The 21,585-nt window shown below is 42.2% G+C and overlaps 1 protein-coding gene across 5 annotated transcripts in view; it reads left to right on the top strand.

Annotated features, from left to right (window-relative positions):
* The window catches only part of AMMECR1 (AMMECR nuclear protein 1), a 215,590-nt gene that overhangs the window by 177,793 nt on the left and 16,212 nt on the right, over window positions 1–21,585 (top strand). For 4 of the 5 annotated variants that reach the window (XM_056538916.1, XM_056538917.1, XM_056538915.1 and 1 more), the window contains 2 exons: window positions 8,918–9,032; window positions 21,310–21,400. In XM_056538916.1, coding sequence (XP_056394891.1) covers window positions 8,918–9,032; window positions 21,310–21,400 — 206 coding nt within the window. Of the gene's footprint in view, window positions 1–8,917; window positions 9,033–21,309; window positions 21,517–21,585 lie in introns of all 5 variants that reach the window. The other variant, XR_008847704.1, reaches the window with a different exon arrangement.

The raw sequence follows: 21,585 nt of genomic DNA on the forward strand, positions 1-21,585 counted from the left end.
TACCTGGGGTGCCCAAACTTTTGATCCCCACTGTATGTCATAAGTGATTGTGGGAAACCCCCTTGTGGAATATGCTGCAATAAGCAACAAAAAGTTATGAAACTTGTCTAAAAACCTGCATCTTCAGATTTTTTTTTCCCCTGTATCGTCATCATTTTTACTTAAAGGTGGTACTTTGGAGGAAAAGTGTTTTCAAATCAACCGGTGTCAGAAAGTTATGTAGATTTGTAAATTACTTTTATTCAAAAATCTTTAGTATTGCAGTACTTATCTGATGCTGTATGCTCCAGAGGAAGTTGTGTAGTTCTTTCCAGTCCTCCAGAGTACCCCTTTAAGTAAGACGATGAAATGCCATCTGGTATCTTTCAGGGGAACATAGGATAAGACATTTTAACTGATCAGTCAGTCAGCAGAAGGCATGAAGCGGCAATACAAACTCCACTCCACCAAGACACATGGAGAAGGAGTCTCGGGTAAACGCTGCAGGCTATGAGGTGAACGAGACTTGCAGTGGTGCTAGGAAAACCCCAATAGAATCTCAGGCAAATATAAAGAAGCAGTAGCCAATAGAATTCTGCACTCACCGCAAAATCAGATGTCTCTCGGCTCCTCTTCGGATCTCCCGGTGGACGGGCAGGCAGGTATAGGCAGGTTTCACGCAGTATGATGCACTTCTTCCGGCCTCATTTAAGTCATTGCGATGTACGTGTAAATAGTGCACTCATATGATCAGGTGATGTGGACAACAGATCAAAAAACTAATCTTACACAATAACTAAAAACACCTCATTAGTGACATATTTAAGCAGGGAAGTATATAACAAGAATCTTATTATACAGAAAAAAATTATAGAAATGGAAACATGTCCAATCTATCATTAAGACAAAGTGGGACCTTAGCATCTAACCGTAAAATCCACCGGGCTTCTGCTCGTAATAAGAGACATCTCTCCCATTCACAATTCTTTACTATTTCCAAACCTCCGAATCTAAGATGCCCATACCCAATATTATGTATGTCTTTCATATGTTGCACAAAGCGAGGTGAACCTACACCTGTCCTAATTGAATAATGTTCTTATATCCTCACACGTAACTGCCTCACAGTTTTGCCTATGTAGTATCTAGAACAACTGCAAATCATGTAGTACACCACATACGAACTGCGACAGGTAATTAATTTACTCTAAAACTGACTCCTCCCAAAGTACCTCCCGATGTATTATATTTACATTGGGGGCAAACACCACACTTTGTTACCTTTAGGGAAACTCTGTCAGTTGTCCTGTTTGTTTCTGTCTGTCTTTTTGCTTACTAAAAAAAGTCCCCTATAATGACCTTCTTTTTAAAAGTGAAAAATAGGTCTATTTTTAAGTTTCTTCGAGGTCCGGATTAGATATACATTATATAGTCAAAAAGATGTCCATAGCTGTATGAGCTTCACACCGATATGGACATTCCAAAAATCATGGGCGTTAATTTGGAGTTAGACCAGCACAAGATTTTGGAGTTCATGGGGGACATTTATTGTTGCATATAGAGCTGTTCTGCTGTCTAGATTTGGCACAGTTAAGGCGCATTGGAGGTTTTTTGCAACTTTTGTGCTGTTTTTCACAGTGTGGTCTTGCAGTTCACCATTTATCCTTTTTTTACCATGCAGTGGTCACACATTTAATTGCCACTTTTGTAAAAAGTCGCAAATGTTTGCACAAAGAGTAAAATTGAGGCTCAAATCTACACCATCTAAAAGGAGACGTGAGGAAAACCTCTAACCCATGGAAATGTACAAAGTACTGATAACACCTCATTGCCATATCCAGTAGGAAAAAGAAAAATGACTAGGCACTGCTAAAACCCTCAAAACCAAATTGTGGAGGATAAATTACAACCGCATGCAAAGGATAATGGTGGTGCAAAAAACACTCCAAAGTAACAGCTATCCAAGTATAGAATTACAAAGAAAGCAGCGTTGCACTTTTATTATGGAAAACTTTAAAAGTGGTACGAAGACAGAGAGCTGGTGTGCAGAGGGTGGCCTCTACCTCCGTCCCCTGCTAGCCAGATCTCCTTGTCTGTCTTCATATGGCTTGAGAAGTTGGGCTTTTAAAGTTTTCCATTATAACAGATTATTTTATCTGGATTATCCCTGGTGATTGCAACGCTGCTTTCTTTGTAATTCTATACTGATATCACATCAAATTTATCATTGTCCTTGTGATGTTTTGATAAAAAATGTTGCGCACACGTGAAAACCACAGTCACAAAAAAGGTGAAGAAAAACTACTAGACATCATTTGATAAATGTCAGCCTGTGTTTGAGAATTTGTATTTATGCTGCTAAAACCTGTAACAATCTCGTTGCCATTGCGTTCTAGCAACAATGGTGGCGTTGAGCCAGCTTGCCCTTCTCCCTTGCCTCATCAATATTTACTCCCCAGCCCGCCCCCTTCCGTGATGAGAGCCAGGTGGTGTAGCGTGGAGAAGTGTTCAGCCCAGTCCTATTCACCCCCCCCTGACACCCCCACAGTCTCTCACATTACTGAAGGGGCCTGTCAGGGAGTGAATATTGATGAGGCAGGGGAGCTGCACAAGCTGGCTCCCCTGCCTCCATTGCATCCTGGAGCACAATGGCAATAAGATTGTAAGAGGCATAGCTCAGGAATACCTAACCTCCTAAAAATGTAAGTAACCCCTCTTTTTACAGCTATTCACTATAACCCAGTATATTGTGTTTAGTGTGGGTGAAATATCTGTCATGGCAACCATTCAGATTTTTCTTTCATTTTTGAAAAGTCCTTTGAAAAATGAAAGAAGCAATCTGGTTGCTATGGGCAACTGGTCAACTTTTCCTCAGCACAGGTCTTGATGAATCTTCCCCAATGTGCCTAGCCCAAGACCTAAAAAACAGCCCCACACAGTTATCCCTCTCTAACTAATTCTATACTAGGCACTATGCATTCTGGTAGGATTTTCCAGCCATCTGCCAAACGTAGATTTGTTCATCAGATTACCAGACAGTGTGAGGTGATTCATTACCCGAGAACACATTTCCACTGCTGATGCATGGCATTGTTCAACCATGGAAACCCATTTCATGAAGTTTCCAATGCACAGTTTTGTGTCGACGTCACTTCCATAGGAAATGTTTAACTCTGTAGTTAGTAATAAAACAGAGTACAAGCCATTTATTTTTTTACACACAATGCGCTCTAGCACCCTGCTAATTTGGTGTGCTGCCTACTTTTGTGTGTCTGAGCTACGACGCAGGCCCATATACACTATGGAATTTCCGCTTGGAGACATTTTTGTTTAGCAGGTGTCTCAGTAAATAATCTGCTCTATTACTATGCATACCTGTGCCGTTCCCATGTTCATACTTTTGTACAGCTCCATTGTCTGTCCGGAGGTGACAGATGCACTTAAACATTTACCCAAAAAAGCATGAAAGCCTTAAACTAAATAGCTTTGTTTAAAACCCGTAGCTATGCACCTATTTTGAGATTTGGAGTTGTGGTGTGAAAGCCAGGTTGTTAGGTTTTTTGGCGCAATGGATACTACCGATGCCCATACCAGAGTTTGTTGGATTGTCATCACCATGATGTTCATGAATTTATGCCAGCTATAATGTTAATCATAGCACTGGTTGTGTCCTTAGTGCCCACTTTGCCATTGCCTTTAACATATTTTGTGGTTTTTAGTAGGGCTGGGCGGTATGACCAAATGTGTGTATCACATGTCACAGGCAAGCACTGCCCTCCTCGTCCTGTTTGTTGCGGGCGCTGGCACTCTATACTGTGCGGTATCCCTATGCCCGGGCTGCAGAAGGGAAACAAAGTAAACTTTAACGCACCTACGTCGGCCTTACGCTGGGGACGGGAATGTCGGACAGCCATCAGCCTATCACCAGCCGCAGCAATGTTCCGCCTCGGCCGGTGATGGGCAGAGCCCACTGTCATGTAAGGAGCCGGCTTCTTACATGACAGTGGGCTCAGCCTATCACCAGCCGAGGCGGAACATCGCTGCGGCTGTTGATAGGTTGACGGCTGTCCGACATTCCTGTCCCCAGGAAACAAGTGAGGCCGGTACCGGACCAACAGGAGGTGAGTTAGTTTATTTTTTGTTTTTTGCAGCCCGGGCATAGGGATACCACACAGTACAGTGGTCCCTCAAGTTACAATATTAATTGGTTCCAGGACGGCCATTGTATGTTGAAACCATTGTATGTTGAGACCATAACTCTATGGAAACCTGGTAATTGGTTCTAAAGGCACCAAAATGTCCTCCAAAAATAGGAAAAAGTGAAAATTAAAGAAAAATAAGTAGATAACTAATACAGATAAAGCAAATCCTTATATATAAAAGTAAGAATGATCTGCTGGGAGCTGGAAATCACTGTCAGTGTTTCCCAAGCAGGGAGCCTCCAGATGTTGCAAAACTACAACTCCCAGCATTCCCGGACAGCCAAAGGCTGTCCGGGCATGCTGGGAGTTGTAGTTTTGCAACAGCTGGGGGCACCCTGCTTGGGAAACACTGGTCTATGTTGAGGACAGGATCTTCTTTGGAGTCCTGTACAGTACGCAATGTCCTAAAAAAAGTAACATGGAGTCGCCCTATTCTGGTGTCCAAAGGAGCAGGTAACCCTGGTACAGGTAAAGAGTACAGAACATGTAATACCTCCCTGTACTGTAGGGGGTGCTACCAGACACCAGTCAGTGCATACGCTTCAGTAATACAGGGGGTTTCCCAGTAAAATGCCCATTCTGATTGGTCGGTTCTTCCAGCCATTGACACGTTTCACAGATCTGGACTGTCTGTACATTATATGTTGAGTCCGGTTTCAACTTACAATGGTCCAGAAAAGACCATTGTATGTTGAAACTATTGTATGTTGAGGCCATTGTAAGTTGAGGGATCACTGTATAGAGCAGTGGTCTCCAACCTGTGCACCTCCAGATGTTGCAAAACTACAACTCCCAGCATGCCCGGACAGCCAACGGCTGGGAGTTGTAGTTTTGCAACATCTGGAGGTCCGCAGGTTGGAGACCACTGGTATAGCGTGTCAGCCGGCAGCCGTAACAAACAGGATGAGGAGGGCAGCGCATGCGGGTGACATGTGAGTAGTACCCCGATGGGGACAGCGCTGGGCTGGGTTGATAATTAATGGGGGGGGGGGGAGGCGCAGAACAGCGTTCGCGGGTCACGTAGGATTAGTTCCCCAATAGGGACAGCGCAGCACTGGGCAATTCATTCATTCCCGAGGGGGAGGGGCCAAACCGGTATTGCGGTATGGGGAAAAATTCATTTCGTGCAGCACAAAAATTTCCGTATTCGATATGAACTGTTATACTGCCCAGCCCTAGTTTTTAGAAAACATCTATAATAATTTCTATAGTTTGGGCTCCTAAAAGATTAGGTGTTAGAGAGCAGTACCTGACTTTTATGGCAAGGCAAGTTTCTCTCTGGCCTAGTATAGCCCAAGGCTGCAGTGTAAAACATTGGTTCTGTAGAGAAAAATGTTCTGGTTAGGTTTTGTTTTTTTCTAATTTTAACAAGTGGCAAAGTTGGCTAAAGACACTGCACATAATGTTCAAGTGAGCTCACACAATGTGGGAGGATCAGTTTGCTGGCATAATGGTAACTTTTATTGCCTTGTTATTCCAGCAACCAAATCTCACCCTTAATATCCACTATATTTGTTTTGTGGAGCACTGCTGGATAGTAACAGAATTGGATTCTTACTTGTTAAACAGATGGCAATCATTCAGAGCTTCAGGTTTATTGCAGGCGATGACATGAATGCAACATCAATGTTAATCCTCACTTTAAATCACTGGTCTGTCGACAAATACAGCTTTCCAAGAATGTACACACCAAATTCTTTATAGGATCTTGAGGTTTCCCGTCAAAGAATAACTAGATTTTTCCCGAATGCTAATGCATATTCCATGCACCACTGAAATCACCAGCCTGTCACAGATCACTTCATACAGAATGCTGTTCCAATAGTAGGCATCCGTAGTCTCCGTTTCAGATTTATTCTTCCTTTTATTTCCCAAAGTAAAGAACAGGTTACATGACTACCGAAATACTGTCAGCTATTTGCTACAGTCGTAATAGGTATAAATGGTCAGCGTGTCGGTTCTCTTCCCTTGGAGTTTTATCAGAACTGACCTACTGATCACAGGAGAGGTCTGCACTTAGTACCACCATCAGTAAGCCAAGCATAAAGCAGCTCAGCGGGAGGGCCTGGCATATCTGTGCATTACATGGACACCCTATTGATTTTGAAGAGCACTGTAATGCTTTATTTTCCATGCATTGCAGCTACAAAGGTATTGAACACTTGCAGTCAGATCACCCAGAGCAATTGGGCAAGCAGGGACGGTAATACACCCTCCCTGCCTTCTCTCATGAGAGCTGTTCTTGTAGGGACACTGCTTCCCTGCTGCTGCGATACTCTGCATGGCTATTTTAGAACTGTACAAAGTTAATTGCCAATCACCCAGAAGCTTTGTTTGCCTAATGGCTGGTGGGCAAGTGGTTACCGTATATACTCGAGTATAAGCCGAGTTTTTCAGCACGATTTTTCTTATACTCGAGTTAACTCTCCGCCTGTCAATCCCTTCTCAGTGGTGTTCAACCTGCGGACCTCCAGATGTTGCAAAACTACAACTCCCAGCATGCCCGGACAGCCATCGGCTGTCCGGGCATGCTGGGAGTTGTAGTTTTGCAACATCTGGAGGTCCGCAGGTTGAAGACTACTGATGAAGGGATTGACAGGCGGTGATGATGGAGGGGATGATTACATTGGGGGAGGATGATTTATTTCCCACCCTAGGCTTATAGTCGAGTCAATAACTTTTCCTGGGTTTTTGGGGTGAAATTTGGGGCCTCCGCTTATATTCGGGTCGGCTTATACTCGAGTATATACGGTAAATATATTTAATAAAAAAGGTCTAGCATTATGTAGCATTTGGACTCTTTGCTGGTAGTTTGCGTTAAAATCCTAAACTGACAAGTGTCTTATAAAGGATTGAGTTACCTGTTACTCTATCCTAGTCCTTTGTTTTTGCACAACTCCTTCAGTTGCAGTATAGAGGCCACACTTTCTTTTTAAAGATGGTTTCTATTTAAAGATTCCTTGTGTTCAGCTTGAAGCTTACCCAGTGATTTCTTAATGCATCTGTAAATATAATGACAGTCTGGGTCACCGGAGAAGTGCTCCCTGGAGAAGCCAAGTGCAGTTTGTCTGGTTAGCCTGCTTGTTGGGGCATTTCAGGTCAGGCTTCCTGTACAAGCAGATGCCAAGTGCTTCATGGTAGCTGTAAACCTGAAACGAATCCACTGACAGCGGTTGTTTAGAAGGTTTGTTTATTGGAGGGTTCTATAGATTTCCTTCTGACATTGTTACATATTAATATGAACAATTCATCTGTGCTTGCAATTGTCTAGACAAATCTGCACCATTAGAGTACCATAGCAAAACCATATGCAAGTTATTTTCCTACAGCTTTACCATAATGGTAACGAAAACAATACAAAAGGGGGCAGTTTTCACACAATTACCACGATAAATGAATGTACCCCCAATATTATTCGGTGCACCCCCAACATAAAGGGGTACTCCGCTGCTTAGCGTTTGGAACAAACTGTTCCGAACGCTGGAGCTGGGAGCTCGTGATGTCATAGCCATACCCCTCATGATATCACAGCCCGCCCCCTCAATGCAAGTCTGTGACGGCTGTCATGCCCCCTCCCATAGACTTGCATTGAGGGGCGGGGCTATGACATCACTAACTCCCGGCTTCAGTGTTCGGAACAGTTTGTTCCCAACGCTGAGCAGCGGAGTACCCCTTTAAGTAGTAGTCACAGAAGCCAAACCTCTAACTTCCCCAGTCATCAAAGAGAACCCCTCCCCCATCCTTTCCCCTGAATAGTTAAAGCCAAATCTCTAAAAGATGCCCGCCATTCATGCTGTCAACTCTACAGCATTCTGCAATGCACTGACACTCCTCGGGGGAAACTACATAGATGCTGTATCGGTGTTTGCTAGAGGTGCACACTGCAACCATACGCTTATGTTGCTCTGCAAGATTGGTCTGTGATCACTTTTGCAGGAACATATGGAGCTGGTTGCTGTCATTGACAGGATCCCGCTCAACGAGGGAGATCCATCAAAATTTGTGTAGCCGAACAGTAATGCAGTTGCCCATAGCAACCAATCAGATTGCTGCATTTATTTTTTAGAGGCCTTTTAAATATTAAAGAAGCAATCTGATTGGTTGCTATGGACAACTGCACCACTCTTCCTCTACACAGGTTTTGATAAATCTCCCCCAATATATGTGTCTCCGTGTGAAAGCACCCAGCCGCCAATAGTGCAGACTGTGTAGTTCCCATGGAATCTTGGAGACTAGGATTTGTCTACCCTGACTTGGTGTGAATGTGGTTGAAAGTGTTTTAGCAGCACACCAAATGGTTGAGTCAGAGACTTGTGTTACTATTTTGATGTGAGGGAAAAAAACATTATCCCCATCTATAGTAAATGTAGCCTGCAGAAACATCTGGCCATGGCATCACTCTATCTTAGCAACATGGTGCTTTAAGTGGAGTGAAGAATCCGCAATAGATTTTTGTTTTCCAGACTAAAAGCATTCATTTTAGGAGGCACGGAGGCGGGGCTGTTGGGGAGGTTCTCACGCTTGCTTTGCTTCTTAAGTCTAATAGTTTGTGGGTTCTTTAATCCTATCTGGATGCATTTCTTATACTCCTCCTTTTATGTAGCACTATGTAATGCCAAAACATTTGTGGTTAAATAGAATGTTCCCACCCCAAGCCTTTGGGGAATGTCTAAGTACATATTTACATGCTTGCCAGAAAGATTTAAAGTTTTTTTTTTTTTGTTCATTTCTTGCAGTGCCCTTAAAGATAGCCGTTTTCCCCCAATGACGAGGGATGAGCTGCCACGGCTATTCTGCTCAGTGTCTCTGCTTACAAATTTTGAAGATGTATGTGATTACTTGGACTGGGAGGTAAGAGACAAAGACCTTCAAGACATATGATCCTTTTAAAAATGAGTATTTATGGAACATAATGATCATTGTGTTATGTGGCCTGCACTTCCAGGGCAGTTTTTGAACAGTGGGTACTAGACTGCGAATGAAGTGAGTCCAAGCTATTTCTAAAGTGTGCAGTTCCCTTCATCCAATATCCTAAGTGTCCAGTACTGTCACCATAAGCTCAGCTATGCAGACCGGTTAGCGATCACATTTTATGACATCAATAAGGTCACTACATAGTAGTATAGTAAAATCGTTTGCTTTGCTTTTTAATCCCTACCAGTTCTGTGAGTTTTCCCCACCCACGCACAATGATTGACCACCCCCCATATACAAGCTCAGAACATTAATCCCTTAATGACAATGGACGTAAATGGTAAACAGTGGTACTTCCCGCACCTTGTCGTACATTTATCCTCCATATGTTTTGGATCGGGTGAAGATGACTGCTGTTTTCTAACAGCAGGCATCTTCACACGTCGCCCGAGGGGGATTTAACCCCCCTCCTGTTACAGCGATCGCTGCGATGGGACGGAACTTCGTACTGTTCAATCGCAGCGAGCCAGCTTCATTTCGGCCCCCCTGTGACCTGATGACCCGGTAATACATGGTGATTAGCGACAGCGCCAATCACCATTCAGTAAAGGAGGTAGGTGGCAAGGTTGCCACTCCTCTAATTGCTGCCATTGGTCGGTCAGGACCAACCCACCAATGGCAGCACAGTCTAACAACTTTGAAAACTCCTTCCCCCGCTTTGTCCACTAACTCGAGTCCCAGCAGTGAGTGGAGGAAGGAGTTCTGCAGCGGATCTAGTGTGCGGCGTCTGCTTCCAGTGACCTATTGTTGTTGGTGAGTGGGGGTGAGCTGTAGTACAGGCAGGGACAGTTAGTGGGTTCTGCAGCAGCACTGCTCTGTGGGTCTAGGTGACCCATCAGTGCATTTTGCTGCTGCAGCATATATATATATATATATATATATATATATATATTTATCAAATTTTTTTTTTTGCACAGGTTTTTTTTTTTTTGTTTGTTATTTAGAGAGGGTGTTTGCGGTCCGTGCCATCAGTCGCTTTTCTGCACTGTGTGGCCGGACCATACCCCTTGCATTTTTTCGGTAAGTGTTTGTGTTTTGTACTATTGCATAATCACTACACTTCTTATAAATAAAGTACATAAAAACACAAAATTTTCACACAAACACAACACCCCCCCCCCCCAAAAAAAAAAAATATTAAAATGCTTGCCTCAGATACCGAATCAATCAGTGATGGGGAAGGGGAAGATCCCAGCTTCTTCTTTTCGTCCTCTTCATCCACTGATGATGAGCCTCCTAGAAGGCGGCAGCGTAGGGCAATGCCGGTAGCGGCCCCCTAACTAGTAGCCCTGTCCGCCGTACAGTGTTTCCCTGTCCCCCCCCTATACATGACCCTATCTGGACCCCAGTTCCGGATGATTATGCACCACTGATTCCTGGGTTTGCTGGCCGCCCAGGAATTCAAATGGACTTTTTTTTTTGTTTTTTTTTCAGTGAGGACTTTGTCAATTTGGTGGCTCAAACAAACTTGTACGCCGAAAAGTTTGTGACCCAGCACCCCGATTCTTTTTTGGCTAGGCCCTATAGATGGGCTCCCATCAATGCAGCCGAGATGAGGACATTTTGGGGCCTCATGCTGCATATGGGCTTAGTCAAAAAGCTGACCATTAGGCAATACTGGAGTGTTCTGTGTAACACCCCACTCCACTGTATGGTCATGCCACGTCCCGAAGTGATCCCACATATGGGCCGGACCGCCTATTTAAAATCAGGCCGGTCATAGATTATTTCCCTAATAAATTTGCAGAGGCCTATTAGTTTCAAAGGTAGACTAAATTTCCACCAGTACGTTCTCAGTAAAAGGGCAAGGTATGGCGTGAAAGTATGCAAGCTCTGTGAGAGCACCTCAGGGTACACTTACAGGCTTAGGGTGTATGAAGGGAAGGATTCCTGCATTGAACCCCCAGAATGCCCCCCCATCCTAGGAATTAGCAGGAAAATTGTGTAGGAACTGATGTAGCCACTTGTATGTGGTTAACTTTTATACCAGCATCTCTCTTTTCAAGACCCTTTCCGCCAGAACCACTGCAGCTTGTGGCACTGTGCGGAAAAATCAGAGGCCACCCCACACATCCCCTACTGATCCCTAGGGGTGAATATAGGTCCGTTACTAGTGAAAGAGGGAGGCCTTATGCTGACCACCATTTACTGTAATGGCAGCACCCCTGTCATTGTGCGAGGTACCGCTACAACGGTAGGAGTTGATCTCTCTGATCAAGTCCTCGGACCATAAAGCGCCATGCGCAAAACCAGAAGATGGTACAAAAAATTGCATTGTACATGGTCCAGTAGGCATTGTACAATGCTATTGTACTATTCTGGAGTGCAGGCAACATGGGAACATTCTTCCAGTTCCAGGAGGTAGTGATCTAGGCCCTGATCTTTGGAGACCGGGAAGTAGAGGGCCCAAGTACCTCTGGAACTGTAGGCCCCTGTATTGTTCCCAGGGCAACATTTTCCAGGAGAGGTCCCTCACACTGGAAAGAAGGGACGGTCTGTCTTAAAAAAAGGGGATAAGAAAGGACACCATTTTCCAGTGTGACACCTGTCCTGAAAAACCAGGCCTCTGCATAAAAGAATGCTTCAAGGCGTATCATACGTTTATGGAGTATTACATTTACAATGTTCCCCTTTTACCCCTTCTGAAAATGAAAACTTTGGGGCTACACCAGCATGTTAGTGGAAAAATAATTTTTTTTGTTCTACAATTACATGCTACTGTTTTTTTTTTTTTCATTTTCCCAAGTTGTAAAAGGGGAAAAAGACCCCCAAAATTTGTAACGTAACTTTTCCAGAGTATGGAAATACCCCATGTGTGGTCGTAAAGTGCTTTTGGGTGCATTGCAGGGATCAGGAGTGAGGGAGCACCATGCACATTAGAAGCCTAAATTGATGATTTTTACAGCAATGGCTTTTAGATGCAGAGGTTCAGACATAAAACCAAAAATAAAATAACCGACAAGTTACCCCATTTTGAAAACTGCACCCTCAAGGAATGTAAAAAGGGGTGCATTGAGCATTCAGACTCTACAGGTGTCTGACAGATTTTTGGAACAATCAGCCGTGAAAATAAAAACTAAAATTTTTTACACTAACCTTTTGATGTAGCCCTACACTTTTTATTTTCACAAGGGATAAATGGGAAAAAGGCCCCCAAAATTTGTAAAACAACTTTTCTGGGGTATGGAAATACCCCATATGTGTAAATGTGTGTACATACTGCAGAGCTCATAAGGTAGCGAGCACCATCAGCCTATTTGGAGAATGGATTTGGCTGGAATGGAGGTTGGTAGCATGGTGTGTTTGCAAAGCCCCCATTGTGCTGGGACAGTGGAACCCCCCCCCCCCCCCCCCACATGTAACCACATTTTGGAAACTACACCCCTCAAGGAATGTAGGAAGAGGTACAGTGAGCGTTTAGACTCCAAAGGTGATTCCAAGATTTTTGGAACAGTAGGCTGTTCAAAACATCTTGGAATTACGGTTTGGGGATAAATTATCACTGCACCCCTTATGTTCCTTGGGGGGTGTAGTTTATAAAATGGTGTCACATGTGGGGGGGGGGGGGTTCTGCTGGCACCATGGGGGCTTCCTAAATGCAGCATGCCCCCCGAAAACCATTTCAGCAAAATTTGCTTTCCAAAAGCCAAATGTGGCTCCTTCTCTTCTGAGCATTGTAGTGCACTCGCAGAGCACTTAACATCCACGTATGGGATATTTCCATACTCAGAAGGAATAGGGTTACAAATTTTGGGGGGATTTTCTCCTACTACCCCTTGTAAAAATGAAAAATTTTGGGGAAAAGCAGCATTTTAGTGACATTTTTTTTTTCTGACTTACAGATTCAACCTTAATGAAAAATCACCAAACACCTGTGAGGTGTCAAGGCTCACTAGACCCCTTGTTACGTTCCTTGAGTTTTTTGTTTTTTTTTGCTGTTCTGGCATCATGGGGGATTCCTAAATGTGACATGCCCCCCAAAAACCATTTCAGCAAAATTCACTCTCCAAAATCCCATTGTTGCTCCTTCCCTTCTGAGCCCTCTACTGCGCCCGCAGAACACTTGACATACACATATAGGATATTTCCTTATTTTGTGGGGACTTTTTCTCCTTTTACCCCTTGTAAAAATAAAAAAAATGGCTCTACTGGGTCTACAAGAACATTCGAGTGTAAAAAATTAAGATTTTGAATTTTCTCCTTCACTTTGCTGCTATTCCTGTGAAACACCTAAAGGGTTAACAAACTTTCTGAATACCATTTTGTATACTTTGAGGGGTGCAATTTTTTATAATGGGGTCATTTATGGGATATTTCTAAAATGAAGGCCCTTCTAATCTGAACTGGTCACTGACAAATTCAGATTTAGAAAATTTGAGAAATTGGAAAATTGCTGCTGAACTTTGAAGCCCTCTGATGTCTTCCAAAAGTAAAAACATGGCAACTTTATGATGCAAACATAAAGTAGACATATTGTATATGTGACCCAATATATAATTTAATTAGTATGTCTATTTTCCTTACAAGCAGAGAGCTTCAAAGTTAGAAAAAATGCAACATTTTCAAATTGTTCATGACATTTTTTTTTTCACCAAGAAATTATGCAAGTATCAATGAAAATTTACCACTATGTTAAAGTAGAATATGTCATGAAAAAACTATCTCTGAATCAGATTCAGGAGTAAAAACATCCCAGAGTTATTAATGGCTAAATTGACAGTGGTCAGATGTGCAAAAAAATGCTCTGGTTCTTAAAGGACATGTCCGGTGCTCACTTTTCTTATTGTATCTGTTCCGGGCTGAAAAATAAAAGAAAACTAATTTTCTCTTACCTGCCTACGCTCCCTTGGTGCTCCGGTACAGGTGTTCGGTCCCAGGGCTGTATTCTTCTTACTTCCTGTTAGCCCGGCAGGTCACACGGAGCTTCAGCCTATTACTGGCCGAGGCGGGACATCGCTGCGGCCGGTGATGGGTTGAAGCGCCGTGTGACGTGCCGGGCTAACAGGAAGTAAGAAGAATACAGCCCGGGGACCGAACACCTGTATGTACTGAAGCACCAGGGGAGATTAGGCAGGTAAGAGAAAATTAGTTTTCTTTTATTTGTCAGCCCGGAACGGATAAAATAAGAAAAGTGAGCACCGGACATCTCCTTTAAGGTCATAATGGGATTGGTCCTTAAGGGGTTAAGCAATTAATATTTTGTATACTACACACCAGGCAGTTAAAGGGAATGTGTCACCAATTATATTTTATTTCTTATTAGAGGTTAAATGTTTTTTTTTTCTTCTTCGTGTTTTTATTATATTTTTGGAAATGTTGTTTTATTTTTCTCATTTGTTGGGAAATCTGGAAAAAAAAAATTTTTTTAGATTTCCCACTGTCCACCAGTAGAGGAAGCTAACTTTAGCAATGTGGAGAAGGCAACTTTACTGTAGACAGAATGCAACTGTAACATGCCTTCTGCAGATTTGGCCTCACCTCTCTTCCTGCTGGTGACCTCACACCTCCCTTCCTCTTATGACTATGTACACAAGGAGGACGGGTTTCAACTCCGTTGTGCAGCGTCATTTTGTTGTCTGCACAGTACAACTGCTTCAGACTATATGCATATTCACATTCGGCAAATCTGCTGTGGAATTTGCAGGTAGAAAATTTGCAGCATATTAAAGTACCAGTGGTTGATGTTTTAACACATCTCATCCACATGCTTCAAAATGATCATTACTGGTGGGTACCAGCTGCAGGTAGCCACTTGTCACCCACCTTTGGAGACAACCAGAATATAAGATTATGTAACTGCAGAATAGGAAGTGCAGCTCTGGAGGTGACTGGAGGATAAGACATGATGTAACAAAAGGCTGTACTTACAGCTTATGCCTAGGACACTAAGCCAGAGTATGACTTCAGTAAGGGTGCATTCACACCATGTATCTGTTTCCGTTTTGTATGCCATCCATGTGTGTCTGCCTGGATGTTTAGTACTATATATTATTGCCCATCAAAATTACAGAGCAATATATCACTTCCAAAAATAGGGCTATGCATATTCTATAGTACCATTCACATAATGCCCTCATTAGTGCTCAGTGGTACAGTTAATGGCACTTTCATACAATATCTCCCAAAGGGCTCCATAAAAAATGTGCTACATCCAGCGTCCATGAACACAAAAGTTTGCTCTATATCTTTTAAGCTATTTGACATCATGCGTTAAAATGTAAGTGTACTGTCACACTCAGCACAAAGCAATGCTGCTCCAGTACCTGGCAGTGGTGGGGCACATCAGAGAGCTGGCTGTTTGCCCTTCCCATTCATGCGGTCTTCTGCACATCTGTCTGTGAAGAGTGGGGAGACCACCATATACCTCAGGTGGTAGGCCGAACCTACCAGCGGCTGACTTAAATATAAGGTGTAGGCGCACCTTTAAGTCGGTGTTCAAAGTGTATAGCAACCTCCTCACTACACCAACAGATGAGACGACAGACATTAGTCTAAAGTGGGGACCTTTAGCTAAGGCCAGACCCCTGCACATATAGATGTCCAAAGTCATGCACACCACGTAAAAAAGAAAAGGTGCTATTCACATCTCCCTTTACCTCTGACAGGGGCCATGGTAGGAACTATGAGGACGTGGAGACAGTAAAGTGATACCAATACGCTGTCATCTTATTCTACCCCAGAAAGACCAGGTTCATACTGCATTTGTGCCCCTGTTAGTTGTATCTGTCTCGCTTGATGCTGTACAGCAGTCCTGGCCACTGCACAGTCTGTATATGCTTCTATGCCACCAAATACTTATCCAGCCCTGCATAGGTCTATGTAATCCCCCTCTCACCTATGTCTAAGTTGTATAAAGTGGCTTTCTAGAGCCTGTAGGAAAGCAAGAAATGTCTGCGAGGGCATAGGGAGGAAAGCTGAGCTCCAATTATATCTCAGCCTTGCCTTCTACTACAAAGTGTCACTGTGGAGAAATGGGGCAGGAGATGGAGTGGCATCACCTTGTGAAGTCTAAGTGTACTGTCACAACACGTTGCTCCTCCAGTACCTGGTACCTGGCAGTGGGGGGGCAGATCAGGAAGCTGGCAGGGAGGTGAAGAAGTGGTCAGCCATGACAGGCCAGAAGAATTTATGAGGGAGTATTGGCATTCTGCAGGGGTGGAGCAACCTCTACTTCAGCTTGTAGGTGACTTGCCCAGGCTGCTGATCATGCACATAGCACTACAAGTGTGTCTACAATGTGACTAAACGAAACCGGAGCCATAGTTTTGTGCTGTCTCCACTGTAAAGCATCTGTGCCTGTGTTGTGACAGAGGACATGATGCTATTAGACATGGCAGCGCCAAGTAGAAGTATTTATTAATAATAAACAGAAAACTATAGCACTGAACAATTAATAGTATAGTATTTACATGCACATTAATATTATTACAAATAAAGTAAAAAAAATGACACATTTCCTTTTAAATGGGCATAATTTTGACATGTTGTAGATGGCTCAGGGTCTGGGTGTTCACACCCTAAACAATAGCTGTAACTAGATAGAAGCATACACAAATTTCTCAAGGGTAATCCGGGATTACAATTACAACGCGACACAATTACCCCCCAAGGCATAAAGCCCTATGTACAAAAATCCCTATATGTAGGTGATTCCCCTAAATCTTTAAATATTATAGACTAAAAGGAAACTGGTGCTTGAACATACTGTTAGACTCTATGCCCCTGTGCCGGTTCAAGTACTACATGGTGGATGTAATTCCACAATCACATAATTCATAGTGGGGGCATATGATAGCTCCTCCACACACATGGATAACCATCCACCTTACAGTAAACAAAAGGCAAACCTTATTAAAACAGACACAATGCCCCCCACTACATGTTTCAGGAGGAAAATAGGCAAGCTGCTTCCCACGTGCAGGCAAGGGGTATAATAAATATATATATATATATATATATATATAAAATATATATATATATATATTCAACAGATTGCGTCAGTATAACATTACAAGTTAAGTTTTAGGGGAATTACATATATATATATATTTTTTATATTATATTATGTTTGTACCTCAGGCTTTATGCCTTCGGGGGAATTGTGTTGAGTTAGATAGGAGAAGGGCGATAAACCTACAATGTAAGTCTATGGGATTGTCTCGGTCAGCTGCACTTTTCTTCCTACTCATTCTAACAGTTGATTGGGTTCTGAACATTCAGAACTCCACCAATCTAAACGTTTGACATATCTCTAGGACATGGCAAGTTTTCTTTAAAGCAACAGGTACACTTTAATGTCTGTAACTTTTGTGATTTCCAGGAAAAGCAATAGAAATAACTTGACAGCTTGTATGATTTCTCTACCGTATGCTGTGCTCATGGACTCAAAAGGGATTTGGCCTAATCTCATCTGATATGTTTTGAAGCAGTCCAGATGCTTTGCTCCCAGTGGTGGCTGCTGTTCAATGGTGATTCCCAGTTTTGTCTTCACTGCCTCCATTTTGGTTAACTAGTTCAGGTCCTGGTCCATTTTTGGCATTCTAAACAGGGTGCCATTTAGCAATTTTCAGTATGCATTAGTTTTATGGCTATAGCTTTATTTGTTGCTCTATATATGCGCCCTGTCATTTGTTTTCTCCATGACCAATGCATGTTCATTAATTGTTTTCAATTTGTTTATTTTTATTTTATAAGACGTTTTAGACATAATAGTTACACTTCAAAGTTCTTCTAGTATACAGTTAATTATCTGGGGTAATAAACACTATTTGTGTTACACAAAAATAGACTTTTTATTTCAGTATAGTAGGTCTTTTTTGGAGTAATTGGGTCACGGACTGTGTTGTAACAATGAATCCACTGTACTCGGCCGTGTTTGTTCAGCTGATAGAATTGAATGGAACAGCAGCACATAGGTCTATCCACCATTATATGAAACCAGGGAGACCTCAGGAACCCCACTATCATGATTGGAGGGTTTCTCACCATTTGAACCCCCACTAAAGACACTAAAGGTGTTTCATGGGAAGACCCTTTTAAATAAAATTCCCAGTAAAAATAGAAAAATATATTCTTTTGTTTGCTGGAGTTTAAAGGCGTATTCTGGTGGAAAACAATAATTATTTTTTTTTCAAATCAACTGGGGCCAGAAAGTTACAGGTTTGTAAATTACTTCTATTTAAAAATCTTAATCCTTTCAGTACTTATCAGTTGCTGTATGCTCCAGAGGAACTTTATTTTATTTCATTTATTTTCTGTCTGACCACAGTGCTCTCTGCTGACACCTCTGTCCATGCCAGGAACTGTTCAGAGCAGGATAGGTTTGCTATGGGGAATTGCTCCTACTCTGGACATTTCCTGACATGGACAAAGGTGTCAGCAGAGAGCACTGTGGTCAGACAGAAAATAAATTTAAAAGATTTTTAAATAGAAGTAATTTACAAATCTGTTTTACTTTCTGGCACCAGTTGATTTAAAATGGTTTTCCACCGGAATACCCCTTTTAATGCCAGTTATACTTGACCAGATCAGCATCGATGCCAAGACTTCCCCTTTTTGATGGCATCTCCTGACCCCAGCAAAAAGACGGTTCAGAGTGAAAATTTCTGACAAGGTTGCTGAACAACTTATGACTAGAGATGTAAACTTTACGAAAATTTGAAGCCGTGAAAAAATTTTGCCAGAAAAAAGTTAAACTTTCAAGACAATTGGGGAAAAAAGTTGAGTAGTTTCATAAATTTGAAATTATTTTAATGCTGGATGTTGGTCTCACCATTTTATTAAGAGCAGGGAAATAAAACGAATGAACTAGTCAGCCATACTCAGAAAATAGGCAAACATTATCTGGGATGGGCGAGAATTTTAATAAGAATCAGAGATGAATGTCCATTAAGGTCAACCTGAGAGGACAGAAACACCAACTACTGTAATACCAACAAGATGAAGCCCTGCCACAAATCCATATTGCTCTTCTTTAACTTTGCATTCTCAGTATTTGAATTGTAAGATTCTCAATGTCTATCATGAAGGTCTAAATGTTATATACATTTATATGGATACACCTTAATAAAATGGGAATGGTTGGTGATATTAACTTCCTGTTTGTGGCACATAAGTATATGTGAGGGGGGGGGGACTCAAGATGGGTGGTGACCATGGTGGCCATTTTGAAGTCATCCATTTTGAATCCAACTTTTGTTTTTTTCAATAGGAAGAGGGTCATGTGACACATCAAACTTATTGGGAATTTCACAAGAAAAACAATGATGTGCTTGGTTTTAACATAACTCATGAAAGAATAAAGTTATTTACAAGTTTCTGGCCACTTATAAAATGTGTTCAATATGCTGCACATTGTGTTGGATTGTCAATGCAACCATCTTCTCCCACTCTTCACACACTGATAGCAACACCGCAGGAGAAATGCTAGCACAGGCTTCCAGTATCCGTAGTTTCAGGTGCTGCACATCTCGTATCTTCACAGCATACACAATTGCCTTCAGATGACCCCAAAGATCCTAAGGGGGTTAGTTCGGGAGACCTTGGGGGCCATTCAACTGGCCCACGACAACCAATCCACTTTCCAGGAAACTGTTCATCTAGGAATGCTCGGACGTGACACCCATAATGTGGTGGAGCCCCTTCTTGATGGAAAAACTCAGGGAATTTGCCAGCTCAGTGCATAAAGAGGGAAACACATCATTATGTAGCAATTTTGCATATCCAGTGGCCTTGAGTTTTCCATTGATGAAGAATGGCCCCACTTTCTTTGTACCCCATATACCACACCACACCATACCATCAATTTTTGTGTTCCAACAGTCATGGAGGGATCTATCCAATGTATGAGCATTCCTAGATGAACAGTTTCCTGGAAAGTGGATTGGTCGTCATGGGCCAGTTGAATGGCCCCCAAGGTCTCCCGATCTGACCCCCTTAGACTTTAATCTTTGGGGTCATCAGAAGGCAATTGTCTATGCTGTGAAGATACGAGATGTGCAGCACCTGAAACTATGGATACTGGAAGCCTGTGCTAGCATTTCTCCTGCGGTGTTGCTATCAGTGTGTGAAGAGTGGGAGAAGAGGGTTGCATTGACAATCCAACACAATGGGCAGCACATTGAACACATTTTATAAGTGGTCAGAAACTTGTAAATAACTAATGAAATAATAAAATTACGTTAAAACCAAGCACATCATTGTTTTTCTTGTAAAATTCCCAATAAGTTTGATGTGTCACATGACCCTCTTCCTATTGAAAAAACAAAAGTTGGATTCAAAATGGCCGACTTCAAAATAGCCGCCCTGGTCACCACCCATCTTGAAAAGTTTCCACCCTCACATATACTAATGTGCCACAAACAGGAAGTTAATATCACCAACCATTCCCATTTTATTAAGGTGTATCTATATAAATGGCCCACCCTGTAGTTTGAATACCTTGTTATAAGCAGATTATTCAACATTTAGAAAGAACATATCCCTTACTCCTTTTTGGTTCAAAAACTCACTGTTTCTATTTTTTAAATTCCCTGTATCGGCACCATACATTTGGGCAAATATCTTGGAGGGCCATTTAACCTATCTTAACCCTAGCATTATAAGGTCTTACAAATCTAATGTTTTTTGGACCATCCCCTGGCAGCAAGGATTAAACAATCATGAGTTACCCAGGAAGTAAACATTTCTGTTCTACTCATCATATGTGCATATTCACATGGAGAATGGTGTTGGCTCTGTGGCTTTTATCTTGCGTGTATGGCCAGCTGTAGAGTGTTGATGGGGACTGTGTATTTCTAGCACCTCAGTACTGTTATAAGTGAGGAATGCTAAAAACACTGACCAAGTCACAGCAGACATCTCTGTATGTGTTCGCTACATTTCTATATGTACAAAAGTCAGCCCTTTACAGAGCTTCTGAGTATTACTATATTTTTTACCTGCCTTTGTTCCTTCTGCAGAACTTTAACAGTAACGATATTGGGCCTCAGGTTTAACCTGCAAACTCCCTTTTTTTTCTTTGCAGCATTAACTTCTAAAGGACAAGCACAGGAAAAAATGGGCCAAAATACTTTGTGACCTTCCACGCTGCACTAGAATTATTATTGTGTTATCTCTCCTGAAATATACTAACCAAACTACCGGTTTTTTTCAGGTGGGTGTACATGGCATTAGAATAGAATTCATCAATGAAAAAGGATCCAAAAGAACCGCCACGTACTTACCGGAGGTTGCAAAGGAGCAAGGTCATTGATGCACTTTATTTCATAACAATTGGTTAAAGAGTATAAAAAAATACATACAAACCAAAATACAAAATGTGACCTTGCACTGATGTCAGATGGTGGATCAGATATTAATTGTAAGGCTTTTATCTTATACTAAATCTAATGTGCTGTTACATATGTATGTGTTTATATACTAACGCTAT

Source organism: Hyla sarda, chromosome 9, assembly GCF_029499605.1.
Source record: "Hyla sarda isolate aHylSar1 chromosome 9, aHylSar1.hap1, whole genome shotgun sequence".
Classification (NCBI taxonomy): domain Eukaryota; kingdom Metazoa; phylum Chordata; class Amphibia; order Anura; family Hylidae; genus Hyla; species Hyla sarda.